A 14,328-nucleotide genomic window follows, 5' to 3' on the forward strand; every position below is an offset into this window, starting at 1 on the left:
CCCTTTGTTGAGGTAGAAGCCAGTGGTTTCCTTGAACTTTCTACTGGCAATAAATCTCTGGTACTGGTCTCTAGTGGAGGAGGGCACGGTAACCTACTCCAGTATTCTTGCCTGGAGAATCCCATGGACAGAGAGCCGCAGGCTACAGTCCATAGGGCCGCAAAGAGTCAGATGTGAGTGAGTGACTGAGCACTGGTCTCTAGACAGTCAGGCACACGACTGGTAAGTCTCATTTTTATTAATATTTCTTTTGCCACCAACAAAAGCTTGGTGCAGTGGGGTGGAACTACTGATGAAAAAACGAGGTTAAATTTAGAATTTTGCTTAAAGTGAAGAAGGGCTCTGAGACCCCACGTGTCCTTCACTGTCCAGTGAAACTGTAGTGAGTCTTTCTCAAAGTACAGTAGCAACATGTTAACATGTACCTTCAATATTTCATATCCCCTTGAAAACTGCACCTCTTTTTGGGCAAAGTGATTATTTGATTTCATCAGGAGCCATGTTCAAGGTAAAGCATGACTTTGATGAGCTAGAGCCCAGTCATGGAAAGAATACTGAACGGAAAGTCAGAAGATCCGAGTTTTGACAGTCTCAGTTCATCTGCAGCCTTAGGCTAGGTGTCAGTTCCTCCTTTGTAAGATAAGGGTGGTAGGACTTCTGATCTCTTGTTGGGTGCTGGCTGGCAGGCTCAAAGGTGAGCTGACTGTCGAAAAGCATTTGAGACCTGTAAAACTGTGTATTATATAAACTGACTAGATATATGTGTGTGTTGTGTATATAACCATCATTGCTTCAAATTATGACCCTGAGGTTTTGCCACATTATTGGAGGGAAAAATAAAAGGAATGAATTCTGTTGATTAGACTGTATTTGAGGCACAAAATGAACCTGAATATTTTAGGAAGATTTTCAGCAATAAGAACTCAAACAGAAGCTTTTTTTTTTTTTACCCTAACAGTTTACTAATTACAGAGTTCCTCAAAGGCAAAGTCCATGTCTTATCTGTCATTTTTGTGCCTGTCAGCATCCAGCATGAAAGTTTAGGATAATTGCTAATCATTCAGGTTTTTTTCCCACTAAAATTTCAGCTTTAGATCCAGAAAACTTGTTCTAGCTGTGTGATCACTCTGAATCTCGGTTTCCTGGTTTCCTGTAAAAAAAGAGGAATATGTAACTTGGATAAAAATGCCCAGCCAGATGCTTGATGAACACAGGCACCAGGCAGAACTTGGTTCTCTGTCTCATTTCCTGAGTGTTGTGGCTGGAGGTTTTCCTGACTGGCTAGAGATCTTCTCCTCAGTCAGAGAAGAGGGACCCTCCTTTTTGTCCAGGTTGCTGTTTTGCGTGGCACGTGTAAGATGTAGCTGGAGCCTCGGTCTAGAGAGTTCAGATGTCTGCCATTCATATTTGGGCCTCTGAGCAGGCCTTAACCTCAGAGTGAGAGGATGAATGGGGTATTACTGAACTTGAGAGCAGGAGGAGCTCATCAGTTGCCCACAGGGACTAGGCAGTGACATGCTTGAGTCAAGCAGATGGGGTTTTTGGACAGTAGGGGTTTTGGGGAGGCTGAGGTGGAGCTAGAGGCCATGTGCGTTTGTGACCTTATCTAATATGGCCCTGGGATTTTCAGAAGCTGGAAATCAGAATTTCTGTATGAATCCTTTTCATTTTAAGATGTTGACAGTTAATTTCATTTTTTTTTAATTGTAAAACAAAGGTACCACGTGGACATAGAACTCAGTAGTGGGCCCATGGGCCAGCAGTTTGCAATCCCTGCTTTCAAACAGGAGGGGTAATGATACAGCTAATACAGAAGGAAAGGACTTGCCCTCCTGGCCAGCTGTGCAGACACTATGGTAGAACTGCCTTCCTGCTCTCTGAGTGCCGCTTGCTTTGTCACATGCTCCCTGCTATTTTGTCCCTCAGCTTTGCACCACGCTTCCCTGGTGGCTCAGAGGTTAAAGCGTCTGCCTGGAATGCAGGAGACCCGGGTTTGATCCCTGGTTTGGGAAGATCCCCTGGAGAAGGCAATGGCAACCCTCTCCAGTATTCTTGCCTGGAGAATCCCATGGAGGGAGGAGCCTGGTAGGCTACAGTCCATGGGGTTGCAAAGAGTCGGACATGACTGAGCGACTTTACTTACTTTTGCCGAAGATGGCATACTTCTCAGTGCATTTATTCTATGGCAGTAGAAGCCAGTGATGAGGGATTGCCAGGATACCTCAAGGGAGAACTTTTTTTCCTCGTAAGTGTCCAGGGGTGAAATTCTGGCAGGTTAATCCAGTGTTCTGAGCCTCTTCCCTGCTGCTCTCTCAGCAGGGGGCACCTCCCCCCAGTCTTTATGCTCCCCCAGCCTTTCATTCCCCGCACATCATCAGCACCCAGTATAATTGACTCCAAAGCACTTATGAGTCTCTGAAATGTTCATTTGTCAGCCCTCATTAGAATTTTAAATTTCATGAGGCCAAGGAGCATGAGGTCCAAGGACAGTGAGTGAACGGCACGTAGTAGGTGTTCAATAAAATACTTGTTGAAAGAAACAAGTAAACAAATGAAGGAGCTGCTCAAGGACCTTTGGAGAAAGAAACTGTTTTATGCATATCACTGCCAGGGCTGCAGGCTGGGAAAGAAGGCAGACGGGGCAGGGAGGAAGAAGGAATGGTGGGAGAGGGTGGGGGAGCTCCTCTAATTGTGTGGGGTGGGGGTCACATAGGGTGGAGTCATGAGGTGCTACCCTCAGCCTGGGCTTCCTTCCAGGCCTGGCGCACCTCGATCTTCACCTTGAAAGGTTTGATCTGCAAGACGAGACTGGGATTGCCCTCCAGAGAGGGTAGCTTCCCATCATCCGGGATCTCCAGGTTGAACCTCTGCAGCAGCCGGGACATGAAGAGGAAGAGCTCCTGGCGGGCTAGCATCTCACCTACACAGGAGCGGGGTCCGGCTCCAAAGGGCAAGTAGCTTAACGATGGCGAGATGAGTTGCGTACCCGTGGGGTCCAAGAAGCGCTCTGCAGACACGAGGAGCCATCAGCCAGGGGCCAGGCCAGGGTCAGTAGAGGAGTAGGGGGAAAGAAAGCCCTGCCTGGGGAGCCCCAGTCGGGAAGGTGGACAGCCTTATTTGGGGGGGCGGCAATCTTAGGAGAGATAAATGCCCTGCTCTCAGGTAGCCCTTAATCACACAGAGAAGATGGAATATTCAGAAAGGATGAAAAGGTGTATTAAATAGATGAAAATGGCACCATCCAACAGGAGAGGGGGCTGACTTCACAGGAGACATATGCCTATGGGCCTTCTTAGAAGAGGAGCTTGCAGTTGGTGGAAGGAGAGTGGGAAACCCAGCTGTGAAGAATCTGGGTAAGTGTCGGGTAGGCTAGGGGTGTCAACAGGTCCATGTAGTGGGAGTCAGGAGTCTTCTAGTAGGAAGCTTGGCAGAAGGGAAGCAATGCTGGAGAGGTGGGCACAGAGGGGGCTGTGTGGCCAGGGGGCAGGACAGAAGAGGGACTCACCGGGCATGAACAGGTCGGGCTGCTGCCACTCCTTCTCATTGTGATGCAGTGCCCACAGGTTGACCACAACGTCTGTGCCCTTGTCAATGGTAAGGTCGCCAATGCTGCCCCAGAGAGGGAGAGGAAAAGAGGGTCTGGAGTATTGTCCTTCCCCACCTGCTCTGCCCCAAGTCTCCGTGGTCCCTACCCTGGGGAAAAGAGTCCTTTGCTCCCTCATGCCACTCCCTCATGCCCACTCCTGCATCTTCTCCTCAGCTTCTGCCAGATTGAATGTGAATCCAGCCCTCTCTTCCTGACTAGCACTTGGGATCAACACTTGTGTGTCTGTTAGGGCCTGTGGGTGTGCATATTGAGCTGCTGCGTGTGTGCATGAATGTGTGTGTGTGTGTGTGTGTGTGTCGCAGCTTTTGGATTGGGTAGGAGCACATGTCTCCCAGGCGGCAGCAGCTCCTGAGGGAGGTCAGGTCGATGGGTGAGTGGGTGTCAGTGGGTAGAAGACACACTGGTCAGTAGGGTCATGGGTAGGATGATCGGTTGTCAGTGGTTGACTGTAGGTTGACCAGCCAGCTGGAAGAGTCAGATGCTGGGGGAGGGCGCAGGTGGGTTGGATGTTCCTGGGAGGGAAGGCACACCTGGAGTCAATGATAGCCTTGTGGGGGATCAGCATAGGGGCCACAGGCCGGATTCGGAGCACCTCTCGGATGGTCGCCTCCAGCAGGACAAGGCGGTTCCGGTCACTGATGGTTGGGGTGCGATTGAAACCTATATTCTGGTCAATGCTATCCTGGATCCTCTTCTTCAACTGAGGGCCAGAACAGGGTGGATGTTACCAGGGCGTATCAGCCCAGGAGAAGCAAGGGCTTAGAAGAATCCTACTGTCACATCCAAAAGGGCAAGACCCTTCCCAGTGGTGGCTCTACAACCCCGGCTTTGCTTGCAGAAGATGGGGCAGCTCCACCGAAGGACGAGAGCCAACCACTGCTTGGGCAAAGGGTGCTTCAGCCCAGGCATCCTGCAAAGAAATCCTGAGGTACTGACTCTCCCTTTCTCTGGAGCAGAAGTGAGAGTGCCTGGGGTCAGGAGTGCTTGGGAAGGCTCGGGTGGAGAGAAACTCACCGAAGGATGGTGTAGCAGGTAGGCCACGATCCACTTTATCACAGAGGTGGTGGTCTCCACACCAGCCCCGAAGATGTCCGCTATGGTAGCGAGCATGTGTCTGTTTGAAAGCAGCTTTGAATCCTGGTCTGGGCCAGCGTTGTTATTGTCTGCGTTCACCTTGGCTTGCATCAGTATGTGCAGCAAGTTAGTGATGGAGTCGCTGGTGAAGTTCTCCTGGTTGGGTGAGATTGGGAGACGATGAAGAGGAAGGAGCCCCATCTGCAACCCCTGCCATACTCTCACCCAGACTGTAGACACAAAGGCTTCTCCCGCTTGGAAATGAGGGAGTGGAGGGAGGCTCGTCAGGACCCATGAACTTGTGGAAGTGGAGAAAACACTGGGCCCTCCTTAAATTTGCGGGGTGGACGGGACCCTTCAGCGTCCTCTTCAGTTCCTCACTTCTCTACTCCTATTTATTAGTTAAGTCAGGTTTTACTGAGCACCTACTATATGGCAGGCTCTCTGCTAGGTGCTGGAGCTGCTACACTGTCCAAAACGGACCCTACCCTGCTCTCCTGCCACTTTCCCCCTAACTCGTCATCTCTTCTGCTTCATCACCTACCTGACATTTTTCAAGGATTTCATTCAGCAATTCATTTCGCGTTTCAACACAACCCTTCATCTTTTCCATGGCTTTGCTGGGGAAAATCTGCAAAGTAGAAATGTTAGATTCTCCCTGGCCATCCCTGGTGAGTTCCCACTCTGACCCCAACCTTCAGCCAGAATGGAAAGCAGGATAGGGACCCGGAAGGGGAGCATCAGTGAAAAAGGGAGAAAGGAGTCACCTCCACTTCCCCTTCCCCCTTCAATCAAACATCTAGCAATGACTGAGACTTTACTCAGTAGTAACACAGACATGAGTCTCAAGGCGTGATTAAGTTCCTTAACTTTTTGAAGCCTGTATTTTCATCTGCATGGGGATAATAAAGCCCACTTCCAAAAGGAATGCGTGATTAATGAATGTGGAGCTTTGGTACTGGCACATGGCATTTCCCAGTTGCTCAGCGGGTAAAGTCTCTGCCTGCAATGCAGGAGACGTGGGTTCAATCCCTAGGTTGGGAAGGTGCCCTGTAGAAGGAAGTGGCAACCCACTCCAGTGTTCTTGCCTGGGAAATCCCGTGGACAGCGGAGTCGGGTGGGTAACAGTTCGTGGGGTCGCAAGAGTCAGACAGGACTGAGTGACTAAACCCCACCACCAGCATTACCATGAGTATCACAGTGCACAGTGTAAAAGCTAAACCTATTTCTGTAGAGAAGCAGCAAGATTTTGAAGAGTCAGAGGAGGCAGAGGTCACAGTAATTGAGGTAGTCAGGAAAAAATGCGGGTCTGGAGTGAACTGTAAGAGGAAAGAACTGGGGATACTGTCAGGGTGTGCTGAGGTCTGCCCATAGGGCCTGGCCCCATCCTCACCTTCAGCGCAGGGAATATGTCTAACAGAACTTCCTTGCTCAGAACCTCCAGGATGCCATCATTGACATTTTGTATGGCCTTCAGGGCAGGATCCTCATTCTTGAAGGAGAAGTTGAAGCAGATAAAGCTGATTATGTTGGTGACCGCCAGAGAGAGAGGCTCGGACAGATCTATGGACTGTCCGTGCTGGGTAGCCAGGAAATCACACAGCACGTTGGCTTCCTGATTAACTGAGCAGAGAGGGGGGTGTGAGGGAGGAATTGAGCCATCCCTTCACCCCCATCTCGACCAGTTCCATCTGAATCTAAGACAGAGAGCAGATGTCCAGTAGATGGCAGTGGTAGCCAAGAAAATGTGGAATGGAGGTACCCAGAACCCTCCCCTTCCCCAACCCTCTGCAGGCTCCTTCAGCCCAGGGCCAGCCAGACACTCACTGATCTTCTCTAATTTCAGGTTGCCATCCTTGAACAGGGCAAAGGCATTCAGTACCAGCTTCCGATGCAGCTGCCAGTGGGCACCATGGTCGGCAAAGGCAATGCCCTTTTGGTTGTCTGACAGGATGTCTAGAGTGGCCTTTGGAAAGCAGGAAAGGACATAGGACAAAGGACTCAGGCACCATCCACCTGCCCTCACTGAGGGCAAAGAGGCTGGTACCTGTCATCAGCCTCCTTGTAGAGCTCCCTGCTTCAGTCCACCCTGACTGCAAGGCCTTGGTAGGACAGAACCTATGGCCTGACACTCCCAGCTCCAACAGAGAGACAGAGTAAGGCGAAAGAAAGAACCCTGAATTAGATTGTTCAGATCAATGACAGGGTGAGGCAGCTGTGATGGGATGGACTGTCTAAACTTGTAGGAGCAGAGACTGAGGACACACCAGGCCCCTGCCCCTCCCTGGGTCCTCTGGGGATGGGGGCTGCTAAAGGCACAGCAGCTGAGCCCCCTTTAGTTCTCCCTTCCATTGCCAGCTGTGTGCCCACTACAGGGCCACATCTGGAGAGGCACATGTCTTGTCAAACCAGCCTGGACTTGGGCCAAGCTGCTTCTGCCCAGAGGACCCCCAAAACTATACAGGTCCCCCCAGACCTCCCCTCTTCTATCCCCGGATCTGCAGGCCCCATCAGACTAGCCGCCTCCTTCCTCTTTGCCCTGGAGAGACCAGCCCAGCAGAGATGGGAGAGGGTAGTTGGCCCACAGACCAGGCCGACTGGCTCAAGCAAAGAAGAGTCAAGCCTTGGTCTGATCAAAGATAAGCAGCCAGGGGGCCTTGCCCAGGACGTTCAGGGGAGTACCCTGCAGCCAGGTGCTGTGTCAGAGGCCGGCAGTGTTGCTGGATGACTAGCTCCCAGTGCCTTCTGCCCCCAGGAGCAAACAGAAAGCTCGACAGGTTGAATCTTCAGTGTCCTCCCTGAAAGTGCTTGCATAGGTCAGCTCCCTATGGCTGGAACAGCTCCAGGAAGCTCCAAGAAAATAGTGATCCCAGCCTTCCAAGAATCAGGGTACTTCCCCCTCACAAATCTTTGTGGAGGACAGGAATCACTAACCCGTTTTCCATGTGAACTCTGTTCATCAAGGCTAGTTATTGAGAACTTCCAGCACTGGCCTAAATGCTTTACATACACTCTTTTAGTGAATCATGAGAGCTCAGATGTCAGGCTCAGAGAGCTAGACTCTTGGGCTTCCCAAGTGGCTGAGATGGTAAAGAACTTTTCCGCAATGGGTGAGACCTGGTTTTGATTCCCGGGTCAGGAGGATTGCCCACAGTAGGAAATGGCAACCCATCCTAGTATGCTTGCTGGAGCGAGGAGTGTGGTGGGCTAGTCCATGGGGTCACAAAGAGTTGGTCATGACTGAGCGGCTCACACTTTCACTTTTTCAGCTCGGAGAAATGATGTTGTAAGGGCTCCCTGACCCCTCAAACCACCACTCCCACCCTGTCCCACCTCCAGAAAAAGCCAGAAAATAAAGTCTTCCTTTAATTCTTCCTGCCTAGTTTAGAGGCTGGGTGAGGTCTGAGGGGTCACTCCCCACCCATAACCCCACCAGTCTGTTATTGGAAGAATCACAGGTTGCTGGAACTAGAAGGGGCATTGCAGGCATGGCCTTGGCTGAAGAGCTCAACGTGCCCAGGGGCTGGTGAGGGGAGATATGAGAGGCATTACTTACCACTTTGGGACGCCCAGAGAATTCCTTGCCTTTCTTGAGAAGCACCTCCCTGGCCAGCTGGTGGTGTCCAATCATCACAGTAGTCTTGGAACCCAAACGAAAGGAATAGATGGGGCCATATTTTTCCTGCAGCTTGAAGAAGTTCTCGTGTTGCTGGCCACGTCTGGGGAGGAACGGCAGGCTGCCCACCAGGGGCAGGGATGGGAGGCTCCTGGGGTGCTTGGCACCAGAGTGCTTGGTCTTGGGCCAAAATAAACAGGCGAGGGTGAGCAGAAAGACAGCCAAGAGCACCCACATTGTGTCCAGGTGGCAGCAGGCAGGACAAAGAGCTGTGGAGTGGCTTCAGCCACCTTAGGGTGCAAGAAGGCCTTTTTAAGGGCTCCCCTGACCTTCTCCTTGACTTTGTGTTATTGCTCGCCTTGGTGGAAGTTTATCCTGGAGCACAGCCAGTAGTCCTCTCCCAGAATGGGGAGGGAAGCGGAGAGGAGGTTTCTTTCAAGAGCTGGCTCCACACCAGGGCACACCCCTAAGGGAGGGGCTAGGTAAGGGCACAGACAGGTAGTCCCTGTCCCTTACTCTCTGTCCATCCACGTCTCCAGAGTGTGCCAGAAGCAAATGATATCTGGGTCAGGAATCACGGCTCGGGACTCTCTGTACTATGAAATCACAATCAACAGACAGCTCTCCAATTTTATCAGCTGAGGAAAGTGAGGCCTCCCAGAGTCAGGCTTGAATAAAGTCACACAGATAGTGATGACAAGAATCCAGTTCTCTTTATTCCTAGTTGCTGCTTTTGCCAGGGGGAGTGAAACCTTTGCGTCGAGAGCAGGGGCCCTATTGTTAGATGGGTTTAGGCTCAATCTCTAGCTATATGACTTAAAAGGTTTAGCATGAAGTTTACCATTTGAGTGTACAATTTAGTAGCATTGAATATGCTTCACAGTGTTGTACAGCCATGACCACTGTCTACTTCCAAAACTGTTTTCACAACCCCAAACAGAAAGTATATCCATGAAGCAATAACTCCCCCTTCCCCTTCCCCAGTCCCTGGTAAGCTCTAATCTGTCTGTGAATATGCCTATTTCACATAAGTGGAATCATATAGCATTTGGTCTTTTGTGACTGGCTTGTTTCTCTAGGCATGATGTTTTCAAGGTTCATCTACTTTGTAGCATACGTCAGAACTTCACTCATTTTCTAAATATTTGTTTATTTGGTTGTGCTGGGAGTTAGCTGCAGTACTCAAGATCTTCAGTCTTCATTGCAGCATGTGGGTTCTAATTCCCTGGCCAGGGATTGGACCTGAGCCTCCTGCATTAGAAGTGTAGAATCTTAGCCACCGGACTACAAGGTAAGGCCCCTCCATGCCTTTTTGTGACTGAACAACATTCTGTTAAGTGGGTATACCACCTTTTGTTCCTTCATTCATCAGTTGATGGACACTTAGGTTGTTTCCACTTTTGGCTACTGTGAATAACGCTGCTTTGGACATGGGTGTACATGTCCACAGCATGAACATAGTATCTACTTGGGTCTCTGTTTTCAATTTTGGGGGTGGTAAATACCTAGAAGTGGAATCACTGGGTCAGATAGTAACTTTATGGTTACTTACCTGTTTTAAGTTTCAGTTTCCTCCTCTATAATGGGAATAACATCTTTTTTTAAAAGTTTAATGTTTATTTTTAATCAGTTTATTTACTGTTGACTGGATCCTCATTGTTGTGCAGACTTTCCTCTACTTGTGGGTAGCAGGGGCTACTCTAGTTGCAGTGGGGAGGCTTCTCATTGCAGTGGCTTCTCTTGTGGAACCCAGGGGACTCAGGCTCCAGTAGCTGCTGCACATAGGGTAGTAGCTGCAGCTCCCGGGCTCTAGAGCACAGGCTCAGTAGTTGTGCTGCATGGGCTTAGTTGCTGCATAGCATGTGGGATCTTCCTGGATCAGGGATCAAAAGACTGTGTCTCCTGCGTTGGCAGGCGGATTCTTTACCACTGAGTCACCAGGGAAGCCCTGGGATATACTTCTTAAGGCTGTCGTGACTCACTAAGATAATGCATGTAGAAGTGCTGCCTGACATGAAGTACATGCTCATTCAGTATTTACCAGAATCATTGTTGTGTCAAAATGGCCTTCCTCATTTTTCTGAGTTCTTATTAGTATATCTTCCTAACAAACAAAATCCTCATCTTCTGCTGTACACCTTCAGTGGCTCAGTCAGTATTTATCAATGATTTGATAATACCAGGTAAAGGCACAGTCACAAGAGAGTGTCAGTCATCACCAAGGTGACTCCTGGTGTCATTCATCGTAGAGGAGGTGGGTCCTCAGGCAAGTAACCGTGACCCACTGAGTGAGACTTGCAAAGGTGAGAGATGGAATTTCTGCCCCTCTCTGGGGGTGATCTGCCAGTGTTCATACTTTGAAGAGTATTGACTTGTATAAGGGCTGCTGGAATTAAGCAGGAAGGCAGCAGGGCAGGGAGCTCAGGATAAAGATGAATCCACAAGGCCTTGCAAAGCAGACTGTCTCGTTGCCCACTACTTCAACAGTTCAAATGTTGTTCAGACTTTTAGGGCCATTTGGAGTCAGAGGTATGAGCTAGAGTAGTCTTCATGAAAGCAAGGGGATTTGAGCTAAGCCTTGAAGGAGAGATTAGGATGACTTAATAGGCAGAGGCAGGGGGAGAGGGGAGGAGGGGCACCGTTGGAAGGGAGAGCAGTGGAGTCAAACACGTGGAAGCTAGAAGAGGTACAGTGTGTGAGATGGCCTTGATTGCAGTCTTGAAGAGGGTGTGCAAGGGGCAGTACCTGAGAAGCAAGATCTGACAGGTACATTGAATCAGGCCCTGGAGGCCTGAATGGGAAAGCTAGGGCGGGTGGGGAGCCATTGAAAGTTCCATAGCAGGAAAGCAACAGGGGCACAGTGGAGGGAGAATCTGGCCTCAGTGCTAGGCAGACTGCATGAAATCTTGTATAACGTTTGACAGCTCGGTGGGAAGTGGTGAGGCCTATGATTCACTCAAGCAGGGCCCTAAGTGGGGTCAACCAGCTGGTGGAGAAAAATGAAAGGACTTTCTGTCCCTCAAGCGAATGCCAAGGTGATTCTCTGATATTTCACATCCAAACACAAATAAGAAACAGGAATTTTTAAAAATTGTTGCTTCACATCCTTATCACTATATTATAAAAGTTATACATGATAACTGCAAAAAATCTGGAGAATACAGGTAGCTAAAAAATGAAAATTTCAAATATATTTTTAAACTTAATGATGCTATATGCATTTTTTGGCATGGATAGTTTTCTATGTTATTAAAAGCTTTTCTACAGCATTATTTTTAATGGCTGCATATTATTTCATGGTCATATGTATTTAATATGTAGAACATAGCTTAACTGACCCTGTTTTGTATTATTGGACATTTTATGTTGTTTCTATTTTTGTCTTTGTTGTTGATATAAACAACACTAAGGAATAGCCTTGTGAAAACTTTGGATATAACTGTTATATCTTCTTAGGATAGAATTCAAAAAAGTGGAATTGTAGGTCAAAGGCTATGTATACATATTTTTAAAGACTCTGACAAATACTGAATTATTATTAGATGCATTATATTAGTAGATTTCTTAGTATCCTGCCATTCCTAGGATGCTAAGTTTATTCAGTTACCGGGGTCCAGCCCCGGTGGATCCAGGGTGATTTGAAGGTGGGGGGACGGAGTCGGCGTCTTTGGAAAAATACATATTTAATCACAGATATAGAGAGATTAGAAATGGATAGTGTAGTAGGAATATTAGTGGAGAAAAAGAGGCTGAATAACTTGGATTACGTGGAATAGCATCCATGCCCCAGATGGGAATTCAGCCAGGAAAACGGGAGCAAGAAAGAAGCGACATGGGGGAATCAGTCTTTCCAGAAACTGATCCGATTTCTTTATTTTTGGGTTTGCTTATATACCTTTTGTTACACATAGGGATGAATACAGAGTCATGCGGGGGTCAGCAGTCCTGACCTTTATCATAATCAGGTGCTTCACATAAATGTATAAAAAAAGGTGTTAGGGATATTACATCATCTTCTGGCCATGAGTGAGACCTGCTGACATTTTATGATCCTTTCTTTCTGATAACCAAAAAACTTATTTTTTCCAAGTGTTTTTTCTTAAACCAGGCACCACCCTCCAAATAAAGTTGCATTCCTATAGGGTGAGGGTGTAGTGAGTTACAATCAAGAAAGGAATTTATTTAACCCAAGGTTAACATGATTAGTCTTAAAGGTTAATACTTATTTCTCCTATATGTTAGTTATATTCATTAGAAGGGTAGGGAACATGGAGATTTAGCAGCAAACATCAGCCCAACAACTGAAAATTCTTTCACCAATGCTCCCCTTAAGATCTATTTAGTCTTAAGATATGATAAAGTTACATTTTTACATAGCAAGGACACAGTGATTTATAACAAAGTACAGTGATCTATTACAAAAGAGAAAATCCATTAACTCAAAAAGTTTAGTATTGCTAACATCAAAAACTACTATATTTCCTTTGCTATATTCCAAATACATTGATTAATATATTCCCAGGTGCCTAAGGATATGGAGGCCTGGCGGCAATCATTGACTCAACAAGAAGAAAAAGCCCTATGCTAATTAAGACTCTCAAAATACTCCAAAACTCTCTGCTGTTTATGGTTAAGAGGTAGTAAACAATCATGTGGCAGGAGTATGGATAATCCTGTCACACAAGCTAGTCTGTCAGCAGAGAGGTTTGACCTGAGACATCCTTGTCCCACCCAGAGCAGGGAATTAGCAGCAATTATTGACACAACAAATGAAAAACCCTTCACCAATATAATTCCTAACCAACCCATTATACTAATAATTTCTAACTCCCCAAAAGAATTTGCCTTTAGTAAGTCTAAAACATCTCATGCCTCTCAGATTGGGAGGCTATAAACAATCACATGTGGCCGGACGAACCTATACAGGTGGGCTAGATAGCCTTCAAAGGAATCCGTAAGCTGAAACACTCTTGTCACGCCCAGGAATTTTTATTGCCTTGGATCTGCACGTTTACTCCTTCCCCGAGAGAAACGGTTATGGGGGAGAGCCCCCCGTAAAGTCAGAGGTGTAGGTGAGAGCATAAAACAGACTCTGGTTTGGGGGTAGATGCTCGGGAACAGGGGGTTTCCTGAGGCTTGATCACGCCTTTGCGTATGCCAAGGCTCCTTCCTCATGACCTTTGCCATAGGCGGAGTTCCTCACGCTGGCCCCTGGCATTCAGTCATGTCCAATTCTGTGCAACCCTGTGGATTATAGACTGTCAGCCTACTCTGTCCATGGATTCTCTAGGCAAGAATAACGGAGCGTGTTGCCAGGCCCTCCTCCAAGGAATCTTCCCAATCCAGAGATCGAACCCACATCTCCTATATCACCTGCACTGGCAGACAAGTTCTTTACCACTAGCACCACCTGGGGAACCCTAGAATAATACTAACTTATCCAAAGAATTGTCTTTTAATACAGATTGGATTCTCTTTGTAATTTACTTAGGATTTTCTTTCTGTTGCATCTCTAGTCATATAAAAAAAATGGGTTGTAGTTTTCTTACTTATGGATTGTCAAGTTTTAGTATTGTGATTTTGCAATCTTTTTCTATGTCCTAAAGCAGATTAAATAGCATGGGAATTATCTATTTTTTGAAGCTCTAAAGAAAAGTGACCCTGAGAAGTGTTGGTCCCTCCCACTTTTGGGGAGAGATAATTCTCTAACATTATTTTCCAGTTTCTTCAGTAATTATTGATCTCCTCAACTCTTTGAGACTTCCTGAGTCCATCTGGCAATTAATATTTCTTAAATTTTTTTTCTATTTTTTTCTTGACATCAGAACTTTTGTTAATCTTTTCAATGAATCTCTCCTTGGGTTTATTCATCAAGTCTTTGATTGTTGTGGTCTTATTTCATTCTCAGTGTGGATAAATGACCAATGCAAAACATGTATAACTTTATACTAGGATTCAGACTGAAAGCTTGTATGAATTCTGCTTCCCCTGCATCCCTGTTTTCCTTGTCAAAAAACATAAGACCCATTAT

The 14,328-nt window shown here is 47.4% G+C and overlaps 1 protein-coding gene and 1 non-coding gene across 2 annotated transcripts; one reads left to right on the forward strand and one right to left on the reverse strand.

The window, feature by feature from the left end:
• Positions 1-1,940: 1,940 nt before the first annotated feature.
• Positions 1,941-2,012, forward strand: TRNAS-GGA (transfer RNA serine (anticodon GGA)). The gene has a single exon. It is a non-coding gene; the product is annotated as a tRNA-Ser (tRNA).
• A 708-nt stretch (positions 2,013-2,720) lies between these two features.
• LOC138070286 (steroid 17-alpha-hydroxylase/17,20 lyase-like) lies at positions 2,721-8,534 on the reverse strand. Its single transcript, XM_068961446.1, has 8 exons — positions 8,238-8,534; positions 6,509-6,647; positions 6,075-6,304; positions 5,226-5,312; positions 4,622-4,837; positions 4,138-4,307; positions 3,506-3,609; positions 2,721-3,007 (listed from the first exon to the last, which is right to left on the reverse strand). The coding sequence occupies exons 1-8, from the start codon at positions 8,532-8,534 to the stop codon at positions 2,721-2,723; spliced, it is 1,530 nt and encodes a 509-aa protein (XP_068817547.1).
• Between the last annotated feature and the right edge of the window lie 5,794 nt (positions 8,535-14,328).

This window comes from Capricornis sumatraensis, chromosome 23 (genome assembly GCF_032405125.1).
Source record: "Capricornis sumatraensis isolate serow.1 chromosome 23, serow.2, whole genome shotgun sequence".
NCBI lineage: Eukaryota > Metazoa > Chordata > Mammalia > Artiodactyla > Bovidae > Capricornis > Capricornis sumatraensis.

Excerpts from the sequence above, each read along its gene's own strand:
- LOC138070286 (XM_068961446.1), bottom strand. The coding sequence starts at position 8,534 with ATGTGGGTGCTCTTGGCTGTCTTTCTGCTCACCCTCGCCTGTTTATTT. Across the intron at positions 6,648-8,237 it reads TCTCTGGGCGTCCCAAAGTG|GCCACTCTAGACATCCTGTC; the intron begins GTAAGTAATGCC and ends TGCTTTCCAAAG. Across the intron at positions 4,308-4,621 it reads ACCTGCTACACCATCCTTCG|TTGAAGAAGAGGATCCAGGA; the intron begins GTGAGTTTCTCT and ends TCTGGCCCTCAG.